A 27,588-nucleotide genomic window follows, 5' to 3' on the forward strand; every position below is an offset into this window, starting at 1 on the left:
GCTACTATCCCTTCTCTCTCTCCCCCCCCTCTCTCTCTCCCTCAACCATCCAATTGTGGAACTTCAAACATTAATTTAAATTAGAAGGTCCCGTGACAATCTTCTTTTCAGACGCCTCGGAGGATTATGGGGGATTATTAAGATTGAGAGATTAAGAACTAATGGGTTTAGATAAAGAGTTTGGAATGAAAGGCCGCATATCTATTTCGGGCCGAATCTACAACGAAAGGGATGTTGAGGTCTTTGTGGATGAGTTTATTGTGACGTAATAAGGTACATCAAGGATTGTAAGGATTGGATACGGGAGAAATTTGAACGTTTGGTAGAGCCCAATTCCGGATGTAAAAATTGGACTGATTATCATATTATACAATAATTGTTTGCAGAGAATGGGAAGTTTAGAGCGTTTGTCAAGTAGGTGTTCTAGTAATCAAAATCTATGAGCAGTTTCTTGTCGTTTCAGTCTTGCATGGGGATTCCAAGTAAATATCTTGTCATCATGTAGAAGATATTACATCAACCACACGATAGGACTGTTGTATAGTAGAATGGGATGTTCTAAATCCCAACTGGTGGTCAGGAATCACATGATATGAACCATGGATTGGATAGAGGCGTTTTAATAAAAGTTCAACTTAAAATTAAAATTCTGTTTTACACTATGAATACTTGAAAGGATGCTGAACAATATGACAGTCATGGTTTTAGATTTACTGCAAAAGAAACCGGTGCCATTGACAAATTAAATTAGAAACTCAGCTCCGTAAGAGTTTGGGAATGACAAAACTAGCATTAGATATTTATAACTGAATAGCATTTAATTATTGTAATTTCAAAAGAAGAAGGAAATGTCGGCCTACAGAATGATAGTAACAGAGAAAAAAATCATTTTCATTCAGATAATTTATCATAAAAAGCCTAAGAAAAATAGCATCGACATTGGAGAATGGCCCATGTATCTGTTTTGAGTACACTGAATCGCATAAAATTTTATGGTTACTATGATTCAGCAAAATCAAATCATCAGAATAATTCAAATTTTGTTGTCGAAAAATCAAATTTAAGAACAAAAATAAAATGTGTTCCGAATCTTTACATAGGATTTTTGAGACATTGGGACCAATAAAAATAAAACTAGCTCGATCAAACCATCAGAAGACGACACATTTGAGGATAAATATCAATATTAGTTTGTTTTCTTTCATAAAACGCTCTTTTCCCATTACACCCTTTTAATTTTGTTCGTAATATGAGATTACTGCCATTCAGATTACTTCAACCAGCTTACACTTCTTTAAAAGTCGATCAGTAGTAGTGTTATCAAGCAAATTCGGAAGTTGAATTTAAGCAAATCTTTCACATTGTGTATAAATACATATGTTTATTTGTTTTGTTTTCATTTAATAGGTATTAGCAGAACTTGCTGAAAACATTTCTACTATAGGTTGCAAACAATCCGATATGAAATTGAACTAGTCTTACATTAACGATAAATAACGGCTTTAGTTTAGATTTAAATTTACCTTAGTTAAATAGTAGTGTATAATGTCAACTAAAGAGACTCAATTGGCTTTTAACGTAAGTTAACTTCTAATTTCCTTTTCTAATTTGACTTAGAACTATGGATTTGAAATTAGATCTGTTTATGTCATGTATTAAATGTTCTGTACTATATGTTTTTATTTAATTTTATCATCAATATTTTGTATTGTGTTTTAATTTCCATTTTAATCCATAATTCAGGAAACAGAAAATAAAAGATTGAAGTTGCCTGGGAAGGAAACATCAACTCAACCCCCAAAACAAATCAGAAATGTTCTGGCAGACTTAGGCAATATAAACTTAGACAATGATAATATAAAATCGAAACCCTCAAAAAATGTCACCACTCTTCAAAAAAGGTATGCTATTTGTTTTTCTTGTGTTCGCTAATATATTTGTAAATGTTTATTTACATTCAGCATGTAAATTGTTAATGGATTATCCTATGGTTGATTATGTAGTGTAGTTACATTTCATTCAATGCTTTATCAAATTTTTAGAAATCACTACTATTTATTTGCCATTTTTTAATTCTTAATACATATAAAATTCTTATTACTTTAAATCCTTTATCATGGTATTTTAGGGTATAATTGAAAAGAAACTATATTCTGGGACTAAGTCCTAAGTATAACTATACAATATAAAGGCCATGGGACAAGTTATGGTCAAATGACTTATTATCGTAAATTAAAATAAAGAAACAGTAAATATATACACTTTTAAAATTATGCATAAACAAAACTAAAAATGGTGAATCTATATACTTTTCACAAATAAAACATGAACTTCATTATTAAAAAAAATTACATCTGTTATTTAAACAATAATTAAATGCATATGTACACATTATCACCTAGAATATTTTAGTGGGGGAAGATGAGGGGTGATACTAAGAATCTCCATGTAGCTTTGGGTAGATGGTATAAGTGATGAAATAATTTAAATGTAAAAAATTGTTGTGAGATGTGGACAATATGGTGGTTCCAGAAGAGGGTTTGGTCAATGATAATGCCTACTTTTTTTATTTTTAGCTCCCTGTATAATATTTTTTTTCATTTATGAAGACATTTAAGGTTTGGATTGAAATCTATTTGTTTAATGGATGTTATCACTCATTTTATTCTTAATATCGTGATTCAATTTTTATATTTTGTCTAAGTTTGAATTACCAGCAAACATTGCGATACCTACTTTTCCTGTATTGACTATACCATTAGTTTCTACATCAAGTTTTTTTTTTTACCATTTCTATTAATTTGAGTATTTATTACTGATTTAAGAAATGATTTTCTTGAAACAACTCATGGGTTTGTTTGTTCATTTCTCTCATTCATTTAGTAAACTGCAAGTCTTGTTAGTTCATCTAATTATTTTAATTGTTGATATATTTTTGTTACTCAATTATTTTATCTTTTTGAATGAGTGTTTTAGTGGTCTTGAGATAAGCAATAGTTCTTATACTCATTGACTAAGAGACACTGGACCAATAATAAATGGATAAGCTATTAATTATTTAATTGTTCATATGAAAATGATCAGGTAGATACCTTCCTGCCAGACCATGAGGTTAAACCAACAGCTTTAATTGAAACAGTATGTTTACAAGGAGGGCAACCCCTTACAAAATATCAAAAGTCAAATTGTTAACGAAAAATCTAACTTTAAATAAAATTTGAAAAATATTAACAGGAAAATACGGTGTAATAATAAAATATTATTAAAGTGAAAAAGGTTTTACAGACTTTATTGATCTTGATAATAAAATATAATCATATTTAAATTATTTAATTGTTACACTAATACAGTTGGACCTCGATAATTCAGACAAATTGTCCTGTCTGCCAAATCCTTCAGATTATAGAGTTCATAGTGTTTAGGTATTCACAGATTTACGTATTTAATTGTAAACTTTTATTTTTTAATTTCCTTAATTTCATGGGCACATATTTAGACTCAGAGCTTACATCATGTTGGTTTAGTCTGATTTATCCAAATTAACCAAATATTTAAATTGGTGGATCCTAAGGAGCTAAGCAAGCATCTGTCTGGCAGTCTAGATTGGTTGGAATATAAATAGCAGCCAGGCAAAGTCTCCTGAAATTGAATTTAATAAAGAAATGTAGTACTGGTAGTCCATAGCAATTGGGTTTATCGCATCAAAGTCATCCAAGAATTGCATTAAATATAATCCAAAACATATATTTTTGAGTGGACTCATTTTGCTGACCACCCTGAATAAAATTATTCATCTTTATAATTTGTTGAAGTAAAATATTGATAATGTTTATTTAATATCAATTATTATTAATTTGGCAATTAGTTAAAGTAATGAACACCTTTTTTCAATTTATTTTAATATTGCAAATGCTCTGTTTACATTTATAATTTAAAGTCAGGGAGTTTAGGTGCATGTGAAATATTAGTATTTAATTGTTATATTTGAATCTTTAACAAATATTTCATTATTATTTTAATAAAAATAGGTTTCTCACCGAATGTTTCAGATATAAAATTATTTAGTTTTTTAATGACAAGAAGTTCCCATTACCTGAGGCACACTTCTCATCTCACCCTCTATACCAAACCCTGAGCCTTTACCCTGATTCTAAATGTTGTTTATTGTACATATTTGGTTAATTTAGATAGTTTGAGTTAAATTAACATGTTTTAAGTCTTTGACTATATCCATTGCTAAATATTTTAATTGGGATTCAGGATTCAATAGGACAAAGATGAGAGAGGGATTACTATAGACTTTGTCGCAAGCTATCAAATGGGATTGTGCAATATATTTTCCGATAACTCAATTGGGATGCTAGAGTTCTATAATTATTTTTGGTAAGCATAGAAAAGAAAGAAAATAAAATAAAATTTAAATTTAAAATAAAAATTAATTTTGAGCACCACACAATTTTTTTTTTTTTTAGAACGAAGGGTAATAGTGAAATCCCTAATCATAAAATTGAAGAAAAATGAAATTAAAATATACCTATATTTACTATATAATCACTCTTATATCTATTAATCTCTAATAGTTAAATAATTTAAAAAAATACCTGACTAAGAATATTGGAACTCAGATCCTTCACTTTATGTAGCACACACGCTGCCCACTAGACCACAATAAATATTTATCCAATTAGTATTTATCAGCTGTTATTAAAAAGTACCTGAGAGGAGGTTTACACTGGGAAAAATAAACGTTTTCCTTTTTTTATTAATCTTACCACTATTACTGTAAATGGTAATGATAATATACATTAAAATGATAAAATTGTGAAATAATCTTGAAACACCTCTTTTCTTTGGTTTGAAGAAAATAAATACAAATTTACAATTTATTAAATTAAAATGACACAAAAATTATGCCCTATTAAATTAAATTGCAGCAAAATAATGGTATAAAACAAAAAAAGGAACCAGCTGTTTTTGTTTATTAAATTAACGCATTAAAAAAACTCATTAATTCTACATCTACGAAACAAAATCAAAGAATGAATAATATACTATCTCTACTAAGGTATAAATTGGGTGAATTTTACATGATCATTTGTTAATTACTCATTTGTCACCAGAGACTGTGCTGAACTTTTTATATCCGACTCAGATCACTCTGTCCCATCTGATCTCTTTTTTGGAATACTATTTTCACAAGATTGAAGAGACAAATTTTGAGTTTATATTGCACTAAACGTAAGTCCACATACTGCCCAACTAACTCCACAGCACTCATGCAACTGCCTTGTCTGGATTTTCACTTGTTGTTTCCCACCTGGCAAAAGCCCTCTTACGCATTAGCTATATAAATAAATATCTTTATTTACTATTATCTAAATTCTAATTTATATTGGTCTATTATATGGCCTCTCTTGCGATCTATTTTATGTATTTTATTAATTACCTATACATTACATCATTTTCAACATAACAAGATGAGGAAAAGGAGAAGGAGAGCAGTGTGAGCCTGTTTAGACAACAGTGTTGGCTGGACTACTGAGTATCCAGATTCTAAAGACTGTAAAGTATCTGAGTTAATCAAAGTAAATTATTTGGGTTTGCCTTAAGCCAATCAAATTATTAAATCTTGCTGTTAGGAGATTATAACACCATCAATAATTATTATAATAGATTTTTGCTCTTTCTATCCTGCCTCTGAAATCCTATAATAAGGATATTTCTTATCTTACTTTGAAAACATTTGCTGATAGCATGTAGAATCTTTGAAAAGAACTTGCTCATCTCTAGCTACATTATGAAATTAGCTAAATCCATAAAATCCCTTAAGATCATATCAAAAATAAGTAATGGTTATCTATAAACAAACTAATTCATGCTGGCTCATATATTTTTGAGGAACATGAATGAATATTACATTTTTAATTCCATTATATAATCCATTGTTAAAGAATTCTATTGAAATATAACTTGGTTATTTTAAAATTTCCTTGTTACATTAAACTATTTATGAATGATTCATTTTTTCACAATTTTTCTTTTTGAAAATCAATTATGCGATGCAATGTATGCTACAGTGTGAGGCAGGAATTTTTATTTAATTAATTAATTGATTATGGTAATTAATTTTTTTTTATTAATTTATTTATTGATATTTACAACTGTACATAAATACATCAAGTAAATTTGAGGAAATCATAATGGTATGGTACAAGCATGTAGAGAAACTACCCAATGATAGCACTCTAAAAACATTTTTACAATATAAGGTCTCGAGGCCATCTTCTTTTCAGACGCCTCGGAGGATTGTCCGGAATAACAGAGGAAGCAAGATTAGAAACTAACGGGTTTGAGTGTTTAGGGAGTTTGTAATGGAAGGATTGATATCTGGTTTGGGCTAGATCGGTTACAAATGGAACATTAAGGTCTTTGTGGATGATTTTATTTGTGACAAAGTAGGGAGCATTTAGGATTTTATGAAGGATTTTGGATTGTAAGGATTGGATACGAGAGGAAATCGAAGGTTTAGTGGAGCCCCAGAGCTCAACGCCGTATGTCCAGATAGGCCTTATAATTGTCATGTAAATCAGTCTTTTGTAATGAATTGGAAGTTTGGACCGTTTCTCCAGTAAGTGCTGTAATAGTCGAAATCGTGCAGTTTCCTGTCTTTTCAGTCTTGTGTGAGGATTCCAGGTTAGTCGTTTGTCCAGATGTAGTCCAAGGTAGCGGATATGTTCAACAGGGGTAAGGGCAACATTATTGAAGTATACTGTAGAGCAGTCAGTAGGTTTACGACGTAGGGTAAAGGTAATTTGATGGGATTTGTTGGAATTTATTTTAATCCTCCAATTACAACACCATTCTTCGAGGGCTGTGATATGGAATTGAAGAGTTTGGGATGCAATTAAAGGGCTATTATTAACAGCGAGCACACATGTGTCATCGGCATACATGGTGAGAATAGTGTTAGAATTGGTTGGGATGTCTGCTGTATAGATTGTAATTAATTTTAAAAATTATTTATACACACTTTCCTGATAAAGATGAGGTTACCAATTTGACATGTAGCTCATTTTTCACTTAAATTTATATATTTAATTATTACATGATGGATGGTTACCTGTTCTCGATTATAAAATACATGTATTTTTAAAAAGTTGATCAATTTTTTTTTTTCAGTGGCATCCCGCAATCAAAAACAAATCTTCCCACTGCGAAACAGGGACTACTTTCTAAGTCCAGTGGAACTACATGGTAATTTATTTTTCTAGAAATTTAGGTTATTTATCACTGTATGTGATACAATTCATAACATCTTACCCTGTTGTTATGTTGCATAAACAAAAGGGGTATTCATGATCTTTAGTTTAACATCTTAAATTGTGTTAAATGGAGAAATATTTCCTTATTTTACCATGTAAAAACTATATAACATATAACATGATTGAGAGTCTGTTAAATGGAGAATGACATCTTGCAACAGACCAGTTGAGCTCGTCAACTTTTGTGTTTTGATTGTGTGAGTATTGTTTTGGATGTTTTTATAACTATTGAAGTAATGGATGATAATAATAATGTAATGATAGTTGTCAATTAGCTCATCTTGATTCTCTTCCTCACAAGTTAGAAGATTAACAAGACACTCAGTAGCCACACTGTTACACAACTTCCACTTTTCGCTCAATTTAGGCATGTTGCAATAAATTACCTAATTGAAAACTTAGAAGTAAACAATAACATGAAGTTATGGAAGAAAAGTTTATAAAACAAATTGCTCAAAAAATCCGCTAGGAGTTCTTATGCATTTAACTTTTAACATGACTTTAAATAAGGCTGCTCACAATCCTTATAATATTTAACATGGTAAAACATTTTACATTTAATACATCATGAATACCCCTAAAATCTATTCCCCTACATAACATTTGTTCCAAAGTGTCTAAAAAGACAGCTTTTACTGGAAACAGTAACATTTCAAGGAGGGAATTCTTTGTAAAATATCAAGTAAGTGTATGAATTTTGGAGAAAAATACTATTTTTTATCAATTCATGAAACATTAACTTAAAAAGTATGATTTAATATTAAAATATAATCACATTTAGCCACAATGAAATCATTTTTCTAATACCGACATTGAAGTCTGGCCATCATTGACTATGAATCTTCTTGACTAACAAATCTTCTAGATTATTAAGTGCATATTGTATTAAATAATTATTGATTTACATTTATATTAAAATATCTACTTTACCAAAGTTTTGTTTTTTGGACTTTATTTTGATTACTGTGACATCTGGACTATCAAGTATCCAGATTATCAAGTTTTTTATAGTACTTTAGTTAAGTGAAGAATATATTATTTGGTTTTGTTGTAATCCAATCCTTTTTTCACCCAAGTAAAATTACTAAATTGACTTCCTTTATTACTTATCCATTAAATTGATATTTTTGAGAGACATGAATAAAAACAGCCATATATCTTGCTACAATAAATCTGTTGTTACAAAATCCCATTGGAATTTGGCTACCCTAAACTTTTCTCTTAATATTGAACCATTTAAGAAAGAAAGATTCTTTTAGCTAAGTATTTTTTTTTTTTTTTATAAATCAAACATACCATTCTATATATACATATATCATGCTGTAGTATGAGTCAATTTTTTATAAGTTTATTGTTTTCCTTTTCCTGATAAACAGGACCTGTAGCACATTTTTCATCGAAAATTATATTTTTAGTTTTTGTGTTAAGCACTATTCCACTGTTTTGAATTTAAATAAATTTTATTTTTTAGAAGTTTTTAATTTTTTTTCAGTTATATCTCTCAGCTGAAGAAAAATCCTCCTATTGTGAAACAGGGCCTAGTTACGAAATCCCATGGATTTGCAAGGTAATTATTTTTCTTGAAATTTAGGTTATTCATAATTGTGTGTGATAAGATCCATAACATTGTGGATCACCCCCTATTCTCACCAGTATGGAAATGTTGAGTTTTCATACCATGGGACCACCAAAAAAATAAAATTCAACCCTCCAAGACCAGATTTAAACCAACACCACTGCAGTTACGAGGTTGCTTAGGCATATTTTATTTAGGTGATTGTATACATTCTCTAAAGAAAAATTATTAAACATGAAAGAAAAATATAATCTTAAGAAAGATGAAAAAGTAGGGGGGGGGGAGGGAAATAAAGACATGGCAAAAAAGTATGAGATACAACAAGCACATTGCGAATGTACTTAATTCCTTCACTTATTTAATTTTTTTTTTGTCTGCTGTCTGAGAAAATAAAACTATTTATAATCATAGATCGGGATCAATGCTAAACTACCACTGTATAACATACATCGTCCACTGTATTTTTCTTTTGAAAATTACTTATCCAATTCAATACACGCTTAAGTATATTGTAAAATGTGAGCTAGTCACATTTTAGGTTAATCATTCACCATTTCCTGATAATGATAAAATAATCAATTAGACTTGTAGCATATTTGTCTTTGAAATTTCTGTATTTAATGTTTTGTCTTATATATTATTTTCCTATCTTATTCATCTTTAACCAACTCGTATAAATTTCAGTGTCAGGGCTATTTTCTTATACTAAATTAAAATTAATTTTTTTTTTTTCAGTAGTATCTCACAGTTGAAAACAAACCCCCCTGTTGTGAAACAGGGGCTAGTTACTAAATCCTATGGATCATCAACAAGGTAACTATTTTTTCTTAAAATTTAGATTATTTATCACTATTTTGTGCAATAAAAATCCATCACACTGTTGCCTATTATTACTCCTGAAGTTGTTAAAGCAAAACCTATTCAGTCCATGTTTATAATTTGTGCTGTAAAGACGCCTTTTTCTCAGTTCAAGAGGATAAAACAGTTTCTACAAATGATAAGTCGCGTCTTTCTTTTATTTCTTTTTACATTATTTTTGTCATGGTCTCAATTTATAACATATTATGATGGCTTATCTGTGTTGTGCTATCTCTTCGCTGCCATGGTTACGTCCTGCATGTTATGGCCCCTTTTCTGTCCTGATGCTATGTGCATCAGTGGGCGAAATGGTGAGTACCATGAAAAATGGTCCAATAAGAAGTTTCTTTGATTGAGGTTGTGTCTCCCTCAGAGGCTGGCCAGCATGTCATGGAATCTACCCTGGAGGTAGGTATGTGCTAGTCAGGTCCTGGCTTGCATGCCACAGTGAATATTCCCACACAGCTGTACAATCATGCAGCGTTTTCATGTTCTTCTGGTGTACGCTGCTATGGGGGGCATCAAAAAACGAGACCCCTGACCTTGACTTAATTGAAACAAAAAAGTATAAAAAAATAGGATTTTGTAAATCCGATAATCCCTATAAATCCTTCAAGCTATTACTGTTGAAATTTGTCTAAATTTTACCATCTCTGTATATTACATATACCTACCTCAAGACCTTTTAATTGAAACCTAACACCTTCTAGACATATTTAATCAACTGCTACAGCATGTCCTCTTTATTGGAAACCCCATGCCCTTATAAGGTTCTCAAAAGCTTAACTCCTGTGGCAAAGTATTAGAAAACTTCATAGACATTTCTAATCTCCTCCTAACTAACACAAGGGAAACATACTTTCCATAGCTCGAGCTACATGACATATTCAGCCATAGACCTTTCTCTCTGCAGTTCAACATTATATAAAGTTATAAACTGGACAGTTCTAACTAATCTGTACAACAGTGACCACTTCCCACTACTTATTACATTTACTAACATAAATCCCGTAAGCTCTAAACTGAGATGGGTGCTAAAAAGAGCTGATTTGACACTTTTTATGTCCTTAGCCTCACCAACACGAGGCTGGGAAACCATTACTAGTTCAATCGGGGGCTGTGAGAGCGTTAATACATATGACCTCAGGTCCATCAATAAGACCGCCTGCCCTTTGGTTTAATGAAAATTGTAAAAAAAAAAACAAGAATAAATGCTGTAAAGCATATAAAAAAATTCTTAAATGTATTTATTTATTTATATTTATTCCACATATAGACCTTGCTGATTCAAGTATGTTATCTTTCATATACTTCTAGATTTCTTCCACAGATCCATTTTGGTCTAATCTTTTTAGTTTCTCTTCCAGACCTGCCTCATATTCTTGTCTTTTTTCAACCACATCAAGGGCTCTCACATATATCTTTTTGTATGCCTTAATTTTTATGCTTCTAGGCTTCATGATCTGCATGTCTGCGTCTAATAGCGAATGGTCTGTGTTTATTTCAGCATCTCTGATCACCTTAACGTCCGTTATGATCGCGATCGTATGATAGTTGATAATACCATTTCTTTCCTGTGGTGAGAAGATGATTTTGTGAATTTTCTTGTGGGGAAAATAGGAGTTACCTATAAGCATATTATTTTCGATGTATCGATAGGGGATAGAGAGGGGTTGTAAAAAATTGGGTGAAGATTTTTGTAGTTATTTATAAGATTACGAAGGATATGGAGAGACAAGTTATTGGTTAAGAGTATTTGTTTAATGCAGTGTGTGTTCCTTTCATGGAAATGGGAATCAGAGTGGGAAAGGCAATTGTTAATAAGGTTTTCGGCTTTGTAAATTTTTTGATGTTAAGGATGCTGGGAGTGGTAGTTTAAAAGTCTGCCTGAGTAAGTTGGTTTAGTGTACCAGTCAGTGGATATGGTGTTGTTTGGGTTTCTTAGTATGAAGAGGTCAAGGAAAAGAAGGGAATGATTAATCTATCTATTAATAATAATAATAATTAATTAATATAGCTATATTTGACTTTCTACAGTATCCAAGGAACCAACTACACAGAACGCTTACACCCTACCCTTAGTCAGAAATACCAGAGTACTGATGGATACAATGAAGATGAAGTATCAATTAGTAAATCATCTAAACAAATAAGAGATGTTGATAGGAATGATCAACGTGACATCTTTCTACTTGGTAGATATGTTACTCATATCTACAAATATCTGTTAGATCTTGAAGTAAGTAGAATAGTTGTTAATTTTTTTTATTTATATAGACAAAAATTCAAATATTTTTACCTCTTCTTTTACATAATCTTTATACTGTTTCTATTTTTAAAAAAATTAATGATTAATTCCTTTTTTTGGTACTTTGACATAATTTTTCATTAGTGACAATTTCTGATGTGAGTACTAATGTACGGCTTACCGTTATTGATGCAAAAATGTTTAAAAAACTACCATCGTGTAAATATTTGATAGTTACATTCATGACAGAATCAACTGTCACAACAGTTTACTGTTATGATAAAATGTCGCATTGGGTCTCGTGTGATTGTTAATAGTATAAGTAATGTTGCTTTAACTGCCATGTTTACTGTCATGTATATGCCTTGACAATGAACTGTTACAACACATCAGCCTTACTAAATGTAATGACGAGAGGCGGTAATATATTGTTCTTATACTTTTTCCCAAAAACTTGAAATTGTTGAACATGTTTCACCTTATCACCTCTCACGTGACCTACAACTGCAGCGACTAAGTACTGTTAACACATTAGAGGTGACTTTTGACTGATAAGGGTTTTATTTGAAATACCAATATTGATTAATTGTTTTTAATAGTATATGGTTTGTTACTTAATGAATGATTTTTTTATTTATTACTGAAGCATATATTATAATTAGCAGAGTTCCAGAGATTTCTATTCTTATGGCTAATAGTAAAACTTAAACTAATAAATATTTTTGAATTCTTAGCTGTGTTAGAATTTTTATAATTATTGTTTCTCTCTATTTGTTAAAACTATGTAATGCTAATTTCAGCTTTTAAATTTAACGAAGTTACTTTGTTGCTATTTGTATTTTTATTTCATAAATATATATAATTTCAAGTAACAATGATACAGGCAGTCAGCATTTTACCTCACTGTTTTAAGTCGTTCCAGAGTTATATTGTTGACTAAATTATACCATGTCTTACTTTAAACTGTGGGTTTATAGCTATAATGTTAATGAACAAAACTAGAATATTTTATAAAGAATTCTATATAGCACTGGGTATTTTAAACTAATCCTTATATGATTGATTCATATCATTATCACCTTAATCACCTTATTTACTTTTGCTTGTAAGTTAACAAAAGATTGATTAAAAGATGATTAAAAATGTTATTTTTAGAATTCTCCTGTTGGTCATTTGATAAAAACTATAACTTCGCCCTAATTTTCAACGTATTACCTCAAGTTGAAGTTGGTTGAAATTGTACAGATGAGTAAGTGGAGGTGAAAATGTGACTTTGCATATGAGTTAATGAGTTGTACACCAGGAGTTATTTAGTCTTCAGATTCGAAATTTTAGAGATACTTATTGATAATGCTAAATTTGATGTTCTACAACTTTTATTTTAAGAACAAGAAGGAACTGCATCCTTAATGTGCGAACCAAGGAAAAACTAGTAATTCTCTCATTAAAGAAGGTCCTGAAGGCCTGGTAATTGAAGTGATTAGGTCATATCATCAGTATGGAGGATTACCAAGATTCACTGAAAACAATGGACTATGTCCCTGATGGAAGACCTCGAGATCGACCAAGAATGTCGTACCTGGAATATATTGACTGTTTGTACAAGAGGACAGATAAAAACCTCTGCCTAGGAACATGGCAAGAAACCAAGAGCAGTGTCAGTACTGGCTCTTTTACGCTAATAAGGCCCTTAAGCATCCCCCCTGGGAATGCTTAAGAAGAAGATGAAAAATGAGTAATATAGAAAGAAAATAATTTGGGGAGAATAAGTTAAGTTATTTTATTTAAGAGCTTAGCTATGGTTTTCTTTTAGAACATGGATGAGAAAAACTGAGTTTTTATGTGGTGATTATAGACATGAAGTAGGAAGTATGGAAAAAATGTCCTGTATCTAGTTATGTATTAAACTACACTGAATGGATAGAAAGAGAGGATCAAGAGAATTGGGAAACAGAAATAAAATAATCATGAGAGATAGTTGACCGTGAATGACTTATATGAGAAGAAAATGGTTGGGGGTTGCGGTCAAAATATAACACTAATAAGTTGATATAACTTATTTAATCGTGCCAACGTTTTGGCCAGAATTTCTAGCCTTCATCAGGACTAAGAACAAAACAAGATAACAACCAATGAATACAGAAAATAAAAAAGAAGATATAAACAGAATGACATAAGGTAAATAATTGGACAGAATGGAATTAATAAAATTAAAGTGATGAAAGAAGTGGAAAATAAAATGTATATATAGGTAATTGAATAAGTAGGTAAATATGAATATTTTAGTTTATTTATAATTTAAAAATTAAAATTATGGAAAAACAAATTAAGAGAAAGACAATATATTTAACAAATGAAATATGTAACCATAATATTAGATAAAGAAGCAAAATATAAAGTTAAGTTTAACAATATCCTGTTAAATACCACGTATGCTGATGACACATGTGTGCTTACAGTTAGTAATAACCCTTTGATTGCATCCCAAACTCTCTAGTCCCATATCACAATCCTCGAAGAATGGTGTCGAAATTGGAGGATAAAAATAAATCCCAACAAATCACATTTACTCTTCGTAGTAAACCTGCCGACTGCCCTACAGTATACTTTAATAATGTGGCTCTTACCCCTGTAGAACAGATTCGTTATCTTGGACTATATCTTGATAAACGACTAACCTGGAATCCTCACACAAGTCTGAAAAGACAGGAAACTGCACGCAGATTCCGACTATTACAGCACTTACTAGACAAACGGTCTAAACTTCCAACTCATTGCAAAAGACTGACCTACATGACAATAGTAAGGCCCATCTGGACATATGGAGTTGAGCTTTGGGGCTCCACTAAACCTTCGAATTCCTCTCTTATCCAATCTTTACAATCCAAAATCCTTCGTAAAATCCTCAATGCTCCTTATTTTGTTACTAATAAAACCATCCATAAAGACCTAAATGTTCCTTATGTAACAGATCTAGCCTGAACCTGATATTATTCCTTCCATAATAAACTCCCTAACCACCCAAACCCACTAGTTTCTAACCTTGCTTCCTCTTCCATTCCTGGCGATCCTCCGAGGTGCCTGAAAAGAAGATGGCCTCGTGACCTTCTATTTTAAACTGTTTTTAGAGTTCTACTACTGGGTAGTTTCTCTACATTCTGTATCATATCATTATGTCATTATGATCAAATTTACGTGTTGTATTTTTTTATACAGTTGTAAATATCAATAGATAAATAACTTAAAAAAAAAAAAAAAAGTTTAACAAAAGAAGTAAATAGAAAACAATAATAATAATATATGGTGAACATAACTAATAACGTGGGTAAGGAAAATTAAGAAAAGGAGGGGTGGGGTAAAATAAAGATAGAAAAAAAGAGAATAATACATAAAACGAACCTTTTAGCTTGAAATCTTACCGCTAGTGAGTTCTGTGCCGTGAACAGCCAAAACTACGTTATGGAGATGACAAAGTGTTTTTTTTTTAGAGGAAACCCTTTCGGATTCAAAGGAATTCCTTCGATTTTGACAAAACATCTATACAATCTATACTTGTTACAGTTTGTAATCATGACAAAAGGCTCATCTCAGAAAGCTTCTATACCCAGTTAGAACCTTCTTCCATCAATTTAAAAACCGACACGCACAACTTATTATTAACATATTTGCAAATAGTTAATTTATGAAAAAAGTAATTTTAATTATTATTATTTATTTTATTTTTCCGCCTACTTTGAACTTATTATTTCACCATTTGCGGCGCAGAACTCCCTTGGCGGTAAGATTTCAAGCTAATGGGTTCGTTTTATGTTGTATTCTCTCTTTTTCCCTATCTTTATTTTACCTCTCCCCCCCCCCTCCTTTTCTATTATTTTCTTAATTTTCCTTACCCACATTATTAGTTACATTCATCATATATTATTATTGTTGTTTTCTATTTTTTTTTTTTCTTTTCACTTCTTTTTTTAAACTTTTGCTTTGTTAAACTTTATATTTTGCTTCTTTATCTAATATTATGATTACATATTTCATTTGTTAAATATATTTTCTTTCTCTCAATTTTTTTTTCCATAATTTTAATTTTTAAATTATAAATAAACTAAATATTCATATTTCTTTGCATTATATAACTTCAAATTTTTATTTTATTTCCTTAATTATGTTATTTTACCTACTTATTCAAATACCTACATATATATATATATTTTATTTTCCACTTCTTTCATCACTTTAATCGTATTAATTCCATTCTGTATAATTATTTACCTTATGTCTTTCTGTTTATATATATATATTTTTTAGGGGTAAAAACAGAACAAGATAACAACCAATGAATATAGAAAATAAAAAATAAACAGAAAGACATAAGGTAAATAATTATACAGAATGGAATTAAATTTTGTATAATTATTTACCTTATGTCTTTCTGTTTATATATATATATTTTTTAGGGGTAAAAACAGAACAAGATAACAACCAATGAATATAGAAAATAAAAAATAAACAGAAAGACATAAGGTAAATAATTATACAGAATGGAATTAAATTTTGTATAATTATTTACCTTATGTCTTTCTGTTTATATTTCATTTTTTATTTTCTATATTCATTGGTTGTTATCTTGTTCTGTTCTTAGCCCTGATGAAGGCTAGAAATTCAGGCCGAAACGTTGGCATGATTAAATAAGTTATTTTAACTTATTTGTGATATATTTTGACTGCACCCCCAATCATCTTCTCCTCATAGAAATAAAATGAGTTCAGGAATTTTTATAGTAAACTACAATATAGTCAGTAGATTTTTCAAAGAAGGTTCCATTTTCTTTTAGGATCTGGAACTGTGGAAAAAGCTTCTTTTGTCAGGGATGGAATATATACATTTATTTTATTAATAATAGTGTAAAATTAATTTCATGGTTGGAAGTAAAGATTTGTTTTCTTTTAGGTGAAGCTTCCAATTGAACAAGACTTTTTGAACGGGACATTAGTAACAAGTAATATGCGAGCTACTTTAATAGATTGGCTACACGATGTTCAGATGCATTGCCGATTTTTATTAGAGACCCTTCACCTAGCTGTATCAATTCTTGATAGATATCTTCAGGTACATTCATTATTACTAGTGTTTTAATAATACATTTTATATAATATAAATTTTAAGAATTGTAACAATTGATAGGCTGTAACTTAATTGTACAGTGTTGGTAATTATCAGGAATTAAAATTGAAGATTTTTTTTATAGACTTTTAGTTTATTTACATCTAAAGTATATTTGCTGATTTTTATTGTCAGTTTTATCGGCATCTTTCCACTGACCTCATAATACAACATTTAAAGGACTCTAAAAAGATTTTAACATGCTTCAAAATTTTTCAGGAATAAATATTTGTCAAAATTAATACACTTTCATTTTTGGTTCATAAGAGCTTTTGTTAAAACATTTAGGACGGATTCACTGCTAACACCAGTCAAATTAGGTCTGAAAGTTTTTAAACTGAAAAATCAATTATTTAAATTTTTTCAGTTAAAATTTTTTCAGAAGTTCCCCATTCATTGATCAAAGTAGGCTAAAACATGAAAAACTACATACTGTTTTGTGGTCTTTGGGTGTGCGAATCTTTTTTAGTAAGTATTGATCAGTGCCAAGTATGAAATATTAAGAGGATTACGGAATGCCCTATCCATGTCTCTTTTTTTTTTTTTAAGGTGAGGAGGAGATGAATATTTTCCTAAATCAATATTTGTAGGATAACCATACTGTGGAGCATCATTTATATCAAAATTTATTATTCCTACAGAATATTTTTTATACTTCTTTTTGCTTACAGAAAAGAAAAGAGTTTATGTAACTATTTTTTTATTTATTACTCTGAACTTTTCATCATTAATCGGCACTAAAACCCATCACTGGGTCCTGGCATGCAAGGGAGTCATCTTGTCAGACTTTATTAACAGCTCTAAATTTAGATGTTTTATACATTTTTCAACAAGTAATCATAGTTGGAACTCTTTAATTGTTCATGTAATTATGTACTTTACCAATGTTGTGTAATTTTTGCTTATAAAACAGCAAATAATATTCTCTTAAATATTCTATTTGTGTGTTACTATTATTTTATTTAAATAATTGAATTATTATTTTGATACTAATAAAGTTAATTGTTTATATATTTTTTAAGACTATAGTTGAAATTCTTCTAAACCCATACTCGGTAACTGAAAAAAAACTCACTAGCACTTCCTCATAGTACAGTAGCTTTTTTTTATTTAAAACTCTTTAAGTTTTTTTTAGTTCTAATGAAAATTAGTTGAAATAAAAAAAAAAAATGCAATATTGTGAAACAGTCCCGACAGATGAATCCTTATAGAGGACCCTATCTGAGTGAGTGAGGTCCCCTGAACCACCTTAATCCTCTGTGTATCCTGCCTAAACAAAAAAAACTATAATTAAAGTGAATGAAGTTTCTTTTATTGGTGAAGTCGCTTCAGTAACCTCTTCATGGTCTTTTACTGGTCTCAGCCAGTTGGCACTTCTCTAATTACTTTTTTTTTTGCTATTTGGACCTTAAAACAGGTATTTCCTGTTTAAAACTTGAATTAGAAATTTTTCACAATTGTGGTACTTCCTCTTACTGTATATTACATACAAATCTATGTGAAAATAAAAATCCACATTTAAATACATTTCAGCATAACTATCAGCACCTTTTCATCTTTTATATGGTTAGCGATTATTATAGATCAGTCTTACACTCCATTTATTATTTACTAATTAATTGTCTTTATTGACTATGTTGTATACATTGATTCACCACATTTTACCTTTTGCTGATAATTTAATTAATAAATCAACTGTAATATACTCTCATTGTGTTATGAAATTTAGCTAAACTTTTTCAGTCAATAATTCCATCACATTTTTAATATTATTTATACTTACTTTTTTTTATCTTCAATTTAGTAAGTCTATAATTACTTTTGTTATCATAAACTAAAGAAGTTTATTAGTAAATTTTTATTTTTGCCATTTTTTAAAAATATATATATTTTTGTTGGATTATTTTTATTAATAACAATCCTCTTAACAGCATATGAATATTTTAGCATATTTTTGTTATAATTACTATATTTTATTTTTTATCAGTTGACAATGAAATAGACAAAATAGAAGAAAGTTACATAGAAACAGTAAATAAACCTGTATAAAAAAAAAATTAAATTCCTTGAATAAATAAAATAATAAAAGTTTCTAATAATTATAAATATAATTAAATTGAATTTGGCGAATGACACAAATCTTCCTTGTTTAATTGTAATAATTTATTTCATATAATCAACAACAACGTTTTGGGAATATCCCCCATCTTTAGGTTGCTATCAAACCAAATTCAACAAAACTTATAGCATGTGCTTACAATATTACTAATATATCATATATACATCAAAACTATTTATAAACTATTTACCTGATAAAAAAATTTTATATATAATGTATAATTATCTCCTATTTTGTCATTATTGCTAATATTGAATAATATTATTGTCATTTAATGTGTGTAAAGCATGCCTTCAACCGAATCGCCAGACACATGTCACTTTTGGTTGGCTGGTTGGGTTTGACTGGACTGTATAATTGAAAAAATGATTTTTTATGTTACAAGTGGTGTAGGGGGTGACCGAAAGAAAACATTTATGATTAGATGGTTAGTAAAATTTTGAATGACTGGGCTATGGAAATTGTAGATCTAAAATTAAGGTGGTTGATGATGATGTGGATGTTAACTATTGCTTGGTAAACTTACTCCATGGTTCTTTCTTCCCTCCACATTCTTAGCCTCTCTCCTCTCTGCTTCCGGGAACAACTCCGGGAGTTCTACTCACTCATGGTAGATTCCTGATGAGAGACAAAAAGAAAGAATGGATTGCTTCTGTCAGAAGACAAGATGGCTCTCTTATTAGTCTGGGTTGCTTCTCTTGCCACTGAGAGCGCTGGAGGAGGCAAGCTTTTGTTGCTGGCCACATGGGCGCTGGTATTGCCTTTCTGATGGGAGCCCCCCAATTCAATTCAGACCATGGCACGCTAGTATTACCTACATTATGGCAGCCGTTCCAATTCAACCTTTTGGTTGCCGTAGGTTACCCGGAACATAATGAATAGAAATATTTTTTACTATTAACAGTTATACATTTTTAGGAGAATAATTACCGTCCTGAAGGGTATCTTTCATTATGATAACAACCATATAGACTATAAACAATTATCTTCTACCTCTAATACCACAAAGATGAACAATTAAACTAAAATTAACAATTTTTCATAAACCATTTTTTCATATTATATAAAACTATTTTTTTTAAACATAAACAATTTTTTTTATGCAATAAATAGTTTTGATGTACATATGATATATTAGTAATGTTGTAAGCACATGTTATAAGTTTTGTTGAATTTGGTTTTATAGCAACCTGAAGATGGGGGATATTCCCAAAACGTTGTTGATTATATGAAATAAATTATTACAATTAAACAAGGAAGATTTGTGTCAGTCACCAAATTCAATTTAATTCCAGAAACTCTTCCAGTGAAAGATCATTAATTTTATAAATATAATTTGTTACATGGTATAATATTCTTCTTTTATTGTATATTTTTAGTAAATTTTGTTATTATTATTTACTAATGCCATATATTTGATTCTAGGTTTCAGGAATTATACATAGAAGAAATTTCCAATTAGTAGGAATCACTGCTATGTTACTTGCATGCAAATTCGAGGAAATTCACTACCCAGAAATAAGTGACATAATATACCTTACAGATAATGCGTATTCAAAATTGCAAGTAATAGACTTGGAAAAAGTCATTGTTCGAAAACTGGATTTTCGTTTAGGACGTCCAATTTCACTGACTTTTTTACGAAGATTTGGTAAAGTAGTGGAGGTAGTTTTGAATTTTATTTAATATCTTAAAAATTATTCTATAAATGTCCGTACAATATGTTGAATCATGAAATAATATTATTATCATTTCTCAATTTTTATATTATACTTTACTGCTTTACTTTACACCCTTTGGCTTCTCTGACAACTTTTCTTCATTCTCTCTCTCTCTCTCTCTCTCTCTCTCTCTCTCTCTCTCTCTCTCTCTCTCCCCCCCCCCTTCCCTCCACCTCACCACTCCCAGTGTTAAAGTTCTCTAAGATCGGGGCCTTTAACTACTCCTTGCAGCACACTGCTCGGAATCCTGGCACCTGGCATTTATATTTTAGAGCCCAACAACACAATAACATGTGCTTTAATAAACTTCATTACGTTTGTGTTTTGATACAGTGTGTTGAGTTTAGTGTTCTTATAAAATCTCATGTGTTTTAAGTCCAATTGAAGACAGCCATAAATTCTTCTTAGGCTCTTAAAAACTTTCAGGGTCTTTATAATTGTTGCAGTAAGGATTCAGGTTTCAGCATCATACAACAAGAATGACCCGATCAAAATTTTATATATTTCTGGTTTAGTGGCCCACGAGTACTTAATTAACATTAGCATAGTATGCCCGGTTACCTGTCATTATTCTTCTATTTACCTCATTTGTCACCTTGTTTTAATTATTCAGGTTGGGCCACAGGTAAATGAAACAGCTCATCCTCACAAAACTATATCCACCAAAAGTTACAGTTTAATTATCCTTGCTTGGCCTGGTACTTATTTATTTTATCTTATTCTGATTGATCTGTAAACCCATTTTCATGCTTTCATTATTGAGTATAATGAAGGATTCCTCAAGTATAGTTAGCAATATTTCCTTGCCACGAATCAGCTATCTGCTTATGCACATACCTAATTACATGCATGGAGAATATTTCCAGTTTTATTAAAATTTTTGACTGCCTTTGCAAGGCAAGATTAAGAAGCTTATCAAACAGGGCATCACCTTGTCTCACTCCTGTTGATATAAAAAATTTGTTGCTTAGGTTGCCATCTACCAGGACCCTACCATCATTATTATTTTGGGGTCATCTCAAACAATCTTATTAGTTTGTAAATCAATGTTATTATTTCTCCATCATAATTACACTATTGAAGCCAACACCTTTTTTAAAGATGGAACCTTCCATGTCCGAATTTTTTAATTCATTTTGGCCGTCATTATCAAGCATGGACTATTACATATGTCATGATCTTCCAACTCTTTGCTATTTTCACATCACAGCTCAGGGGTGCCCTAGTTTTTGATTAGGTGGCACATACTACATGTAAGGGCACTCCATATTTAGGCTTACTACAACTATCTCCCTCCCTTTTACCCTGCCACATTCACAAAAATTATTTCTATACGATTATAATCCTAAATACATTTATCTACATGTAACATAGTTACTTATATCAAATATGCCTAAAACAAGTCTAAATAACCTTTTCATCCCATGAAGATAACTTGGATTTTTTGTATAAATCACAAAATTAAGAATAAAAAACATAAAAACCTACTGGCCTGTGCCCATATTGTGGCACACATGCCTTGGTTGGGAACATCCCTACCAGTAGCTTACCAAAATACTTATCTGTTAACATCTTTCCAGAATTGTCTTTACAGTTGTCTACTTTTGTTTGGAAACCTCAGTTAATGTACTTAACAGTTCTATGGTAGAATTTTTACAATGATGAGAAGATAGTTGACCGTGGATAATATATACAAGGAGAAGATGGTTGGGGGTGCAGTCAGTAACAAAAATAAGTTTAAAAAACTTATTTATTAGTGCCAACTTTCGGCCAGAATTTCTAGCCTTCATCAGGGATAAGAACAAAAACAAGATAACAACCAGTGGATAAAGGGTATATAGAAAGATTAAAGTAAATAATTTTACAGAATGAATATAGATAAAAATAAAATAAAGAAAGAAGTGGGAAATAAAACATATATATAGGTAATTAAATATGTGAGTAAAATAACATAATTAATGAAATCTATTATCTCTACTTTAATCTTTCTATAATACTCAGAATAAGAATAAGAATAAGAATAATACTATGTAGAAAACCCTTATATGGTGATAGAGAGAATTTTGGAATTTCTGCACTTGTCAGTTTTCACTAAAACCTCCCCAGCCCTTTGACATTACTTTACGATTTGCAGTTATATCTGAAATTATCATTCCTTCATTGATTTTTATGTATTTTATTTGTTAATTCATTTTATATTTTATAAATGTTTCAAATTTAAGACTTAATTAATTTTTTAGGCTGACCAATATCTGTATACAACAGCAAAATACTTCATTGAGCTTGCTCTACTAGAAACATGTTTAGCTTCATCTCGACCTTCACAAGTAGCAGCTGCTGCTATCTTCATTGCATTGTGGTAAGATCAATTGTTGTTACCTTTGGATTCACCATTTAAGTCTTACATTTTTAATTTTATTTTTTCAGGATACTAGTCCTAACAAATAGGTTGAATTATAGAAGTAAATTGTGTTCAGTAATTCAAAATTTCTCAATCCTTTAACCACTCCAACCACATATATGCGAGCAGTGATTTCCATGCCTTCACTGCTCTACTCTAGTAGTACATATGCGGATTGCGTTCAGAGTTAAAAAATTGAAACTATGTATTGATATTCTTTTATTCTCTCCAATTTATTTTTTCTTTGAATTTTAATTAATTTAACTTTTTATTTGAGGGAGAACATTAGATTAAAACTGAGTATTATAAGTATTGAATCAGCATAGTATGCTATGCGATTTTGTCTCAACTTTCTTCATATATATACACACATATATCCATCCTTTTACTGACATTAGACAGTTAAGGGATTAACAGCCTCCGTTTTCATTGTGGTTTTATTCTGGCATATAGATGGCAAATTAACCATTATATTTGTCCAGTCCAGTTGGGCAGATTTTGGGACATTATTCCTGAAGGTTTGAATCTTGACTATGAATTGAGACTGGGGTGGGAGATCCTCCTTAGGGTACTCCATACTCTATAAAGTGAGTATCTCCTTATTTGCAATAATAAAAAAGTAATTGATTGTAATCTTGACCAAATATTTTTTTTGCTTACCCCTCGTTCTAGAAACGTACTTTCTTGCTTAGTATTTCCACTCGGGCTTTCCTTATTCTTTGAACAAATTCCATGTTTTGAGTTAGCAATATTTATTAAATATTTTAGTAGTTTTTAATTATTAAGGATATTTCTTTGTTGTGTTACTAGTAAGATTTGTTGCTTAAGTTGCAATGGAACATGATAGTGAATTAGAATAGGAGCAGATAGGTACTTATTTAAATAGCAATTGACAATCAATAAATATTGAATATCTCATCTATCAAAGTAAAACTTCTTTACCAACGTTTTATAACTCAAGAAAAAAAATATATAGGGTAGTTAATTGATTTTGTGATGCTAGAGTGATGGGAATGCTTGAGATGAAACAGAAGTGGTGGGGAGAAGGGAATGCTGGTCAATTCTGTTAGGAAAATTTGTATATAGTGATTGGAGAATAGTTAGTCACAGTAGCTTAGCAATGCCAGGTCAATTGATTGAGCTCCTGTTATCTCATTCTCTCCTATTAGAATATAAAATTGTTTCCTGCTATAATTGAATTTTGCTAGAAATGACTGGGTTATGTTAATTATAGTTATTATCCTGGAACTAATATTTTCTACCTCATAGCTATAACAGGGATCACATGATCATTATTAATAGAATTTATTTATATATATATTGTTACATTTTCAGAAGTTTCACTGCTATCACCAAGTTCCAAGACTGCCACAATTAATTTTTTTTATCTTTGATACAAGTAAATTTAACAGGTACAAGTAGGTACTTAGGTACATAGTTAGCACCATATACATACATTATAATTCAAGGAATAATATTAATTAGTCAAATTTGGTGGTTAATTGGTTGGTGAACATTTTCCTACATGTTGTTCAGATAAAGAATTCTCAAATTCTTTTTATATTTAAATAAATAAATGTTCAGAGAGAAAGCAACTTCATTTTTGAGTCTTCATTTAATTCAGAGATAATGACAAACTCTTTATTGATTTTCAATTTAATATCTATTTTAAAAATTAAAATTGTTGAAAAAAAATTGATGAATTCCTTTTGCTACTTCAAATAATTCTAAAATTGATCAAGGCAATCTGACAACTCTCTTAGGATAGATACTGAAATAGAAAAAAATAATTGTTTTGAAGTATTGCACTTTATTTACATCTTAATTATATTATTAAGCTTCTCAGTATGGCAAAAAAATCTTCATTAATGTCTTGTAATTGAATTTTAGTGTTTACTGTTAGGGTTAAAGTCTGAACCTTAGGTAAATGTTCAGAGAGAATTTTGATACTCAGATACTCACTTTATAGAGTATGGAGTACCCTAAGGAGGATCTCCCACCCCATGAATCTAAATTATAGTATTTCTCAATTAAACGAGAAAATATTACTGAAATAAATTCATTATTTCATTAGTTATAATTAAATATTATTCTGTTGCTTTAACTCAGCCAAATAATTTAATCCCGTTTTAGCAACTGGTTAAATTGATTTATTCTTAATGGTACTTAGTTGAAAATTTAATACTTCAATTAGATATTGTAACAATGGTAACATGTTTGGGAAAAAAAATGCGCCATAACATCAGTAATAAATTGTATGAACTGTATTTCAAGTATTAGTAGTTGAGAAACCATAATTTTATGTTTAAGTGAGCTTTGCTCCTCTATATTTGATAAATGAATATGATCCTCTTAAACCTCTTCAAAAATTCAGTAAATGTAAATAAAAAATGTTTCCAATCCTTTCCTTAACAAGAACAAAAAGGATAAGATTGATATCCTGCTTGATTTAGTTCTATATTAGTACTAACTAAGGCCTTCTTATATCATACTTTCTAATTAATACCATCACTTGTCACTGCAGGATCAGATGTTGGAATACTTAAATGTTATGGGCATTAATTTGATAATTTTATTATTAAATGCCTCCTGTCAGATAAATCATGGAGATAGAGTCAAGGCTGCTTAATATGTAATAAAACGATGCCAATCCATAATTTGTGTCATTTTACTCAACAACAATATCAGAATACACAGCCATTCTAACTGATGCAAAAAAATGAAGGGATTCTGCTCGGGAGATATTTCAGCACTATATGTAATGTAATACAGCCTTGGTCTCTTAACATGTGAATTTCAAATGTTTAGACTCTTGAAAAAAGTGTTAAAAAGTTTGTTTTGATGATGTAGAAAATGTTTAAAATTAACTAGTTAAATTTCAAAATATATTTTACTGACTATTTTTAATTTATTTTTCTAGTGTTAAACACAATAAAGTATCAGCAGACCACTGGTCCCCAACATTAGAATATTATTCATCTTACAACTTGCAAGATTTCCTCGAAGTTACAACAAAATTAGCCATGGCAATACTTGAGGCTCCAAATTCAAAGTACCAGGTGATTTCATTAGTATGATAGTTATGTTGTTCCATATATCTAGATCTGATAATAGGATGAAAATAGATAACAGCTTTTATTATGATTAATTTTAGTAAGATAACAGCTGTAAAATAATGTTCTCATATTAATGAGGTGTTAATAGTTGACTGTAGATTGATATGAGGAGAAGATGATCGGGAGTGCGGTCAGCAAAGATACACAAATAAACAAAACTTTTTATTTGTGCTGAGGTTTCAACCTGAATTTCAGGGTGACTTGGGCAGAGATTCCGTGTAAAGTCACTTTGTTTATTTGTGCATCTTTGCTGATTGCACCACTAACCATATTTTCCTTGTCTCATATTAATGATTAAATGTTTCTTTAGTTATTTTTTATTTTATTAATGTTTTATTATTTCAGAGCATTCGAAACAAGTATTCACAGACTGAGAATTTTAAAGTTAGTAATGCCGTTGGATTACGTCCGGATTCAGCTGTTTTACGGAAATTATGCAAGTTAAAACTAGTTTAACTGTGATTACCTACATATGAATAGATGAATTGTGTACAAATTATATTTTTTATGACGCTTTGTTTTAATTCCTAAACTAAAATAGTTTTCTTACTATGACTTTGTATGTATGTTTTGTATTTATTTATATATTTTAATTTAATTTATGCTTGTATTTGTAAGATCGTTTTACTATATTTATATAATATTGTATACTATTGTAATGATGTTGCATTAAATGAAATTTAAGTAAATTTATTTGACTTTTTATTTTTTCCATAAATATATCCATTAATTTGAAAAACAGATGAAGACTTGATTACTTTGTGATCACCTATCAATTAGCTTATAATTACATAATTTACTTAGCTTTTGAAAAATTCATTTGACTCATTTTAATTATCATAATTTTTTTTTATTACCATCACATGTATCCTTCAGAATTTTTTATTGTTTTGTTGTTATCAATCAGATTGATAATTATTTTTAGTAATCGTATAATGAGAATAATAAAAAAAAGTTACATTATGGTTTACAAATTATATAACTGTGTTTTAATTTTTACGTAAAAATTAAATAAGGTTTGTGTTCACTAAGCTACATATGAGTAAGCCAAGATAGATAACTGGTAATGA

At 30.0% G+C, this 27,588-nt stretch overlaps 1 protein-coding gene across 2 annotated transcripts; it reads left to right on the forward strand.

Annotated features, from left to right (window-relative positions):
* Positions 1-1,429: 1,429 nt before the first annotated feature.
* Positions 1,430-27,173, forward strand: LOC106689518 (G2/mitotic-specific cyclin-B2). 2 transcript variants are annotated; one of them, XM_024361816.2, is made up of 11 exons: positions 1,430-1,578; positions 1,744-1,901; positions 7,180-7,254; positions 8,815-8,889; positions 9,637-9,711; positions 11,794-11,995; positions 16,949-17,107; positions 20,706-20,945; positions 23,242-23,360; positions 26,323-26,461; positions 26,864-27,173. In XM_024361816.2, the coding sequence occupies exons 1-11, from the start codon at positions 1,546-1,548 to the stop codon at positions 26,972-26,974; spliced, it is 1,386 nt and encodes a 461-aa protein (XP_024217584.1). In that variant the 5' UTR covers positions 1,430-1,545; the 3' UTR covers positions 26,975-27,173. The 2 variants fall into 2 exon arrangements, with proteins under 2 accessions (XP_024217584.1, XP_014289992.1); XM_014434506.3 differs by having other exon boundaries at positions 9,634-9,711; positions 26,864-27,172.
* Positions 27,174-27,588: the final 415 nt, after the last annotated feature.

This window comes from Halyomorpha halys, unplaced genomic scaffold (genome assembly GCF_000696795.3).
Source record: "Halyomorpha halys isolate HHAL.00 unplaced genomic scaffold, Hhal_1.1 Scaffold1386.1, whole genome shotgun sequence".
NCBI lineage: Eukaryota > Metazoa > Arthropoda > Insecta > Hemiptera > Pentatomidae > Halyomorpha > Halyomorpha halys.

Coding starts and splice junctions, on each gene's coding strand:
- LOC106689518 (XM_014434506.3), top strand. CDS start 1,546: ATGTCAACTAAAGAGACTCAATTGGCTTTTAAC. Junction 17,108..20,705: donor TTCTTGATAGATATCTTCAG/GTACATTCATTA, acceptor ATTTGATTCTAG/GTTTCAGGAATTATACATAG. Junction 20,946..23,241: donor GATTTGGTAAAGTAGTGGAG/GTAGTTTTGAAT, acceptor TTAATTTTTTAG/GCTGACCAATATCTGTATAC.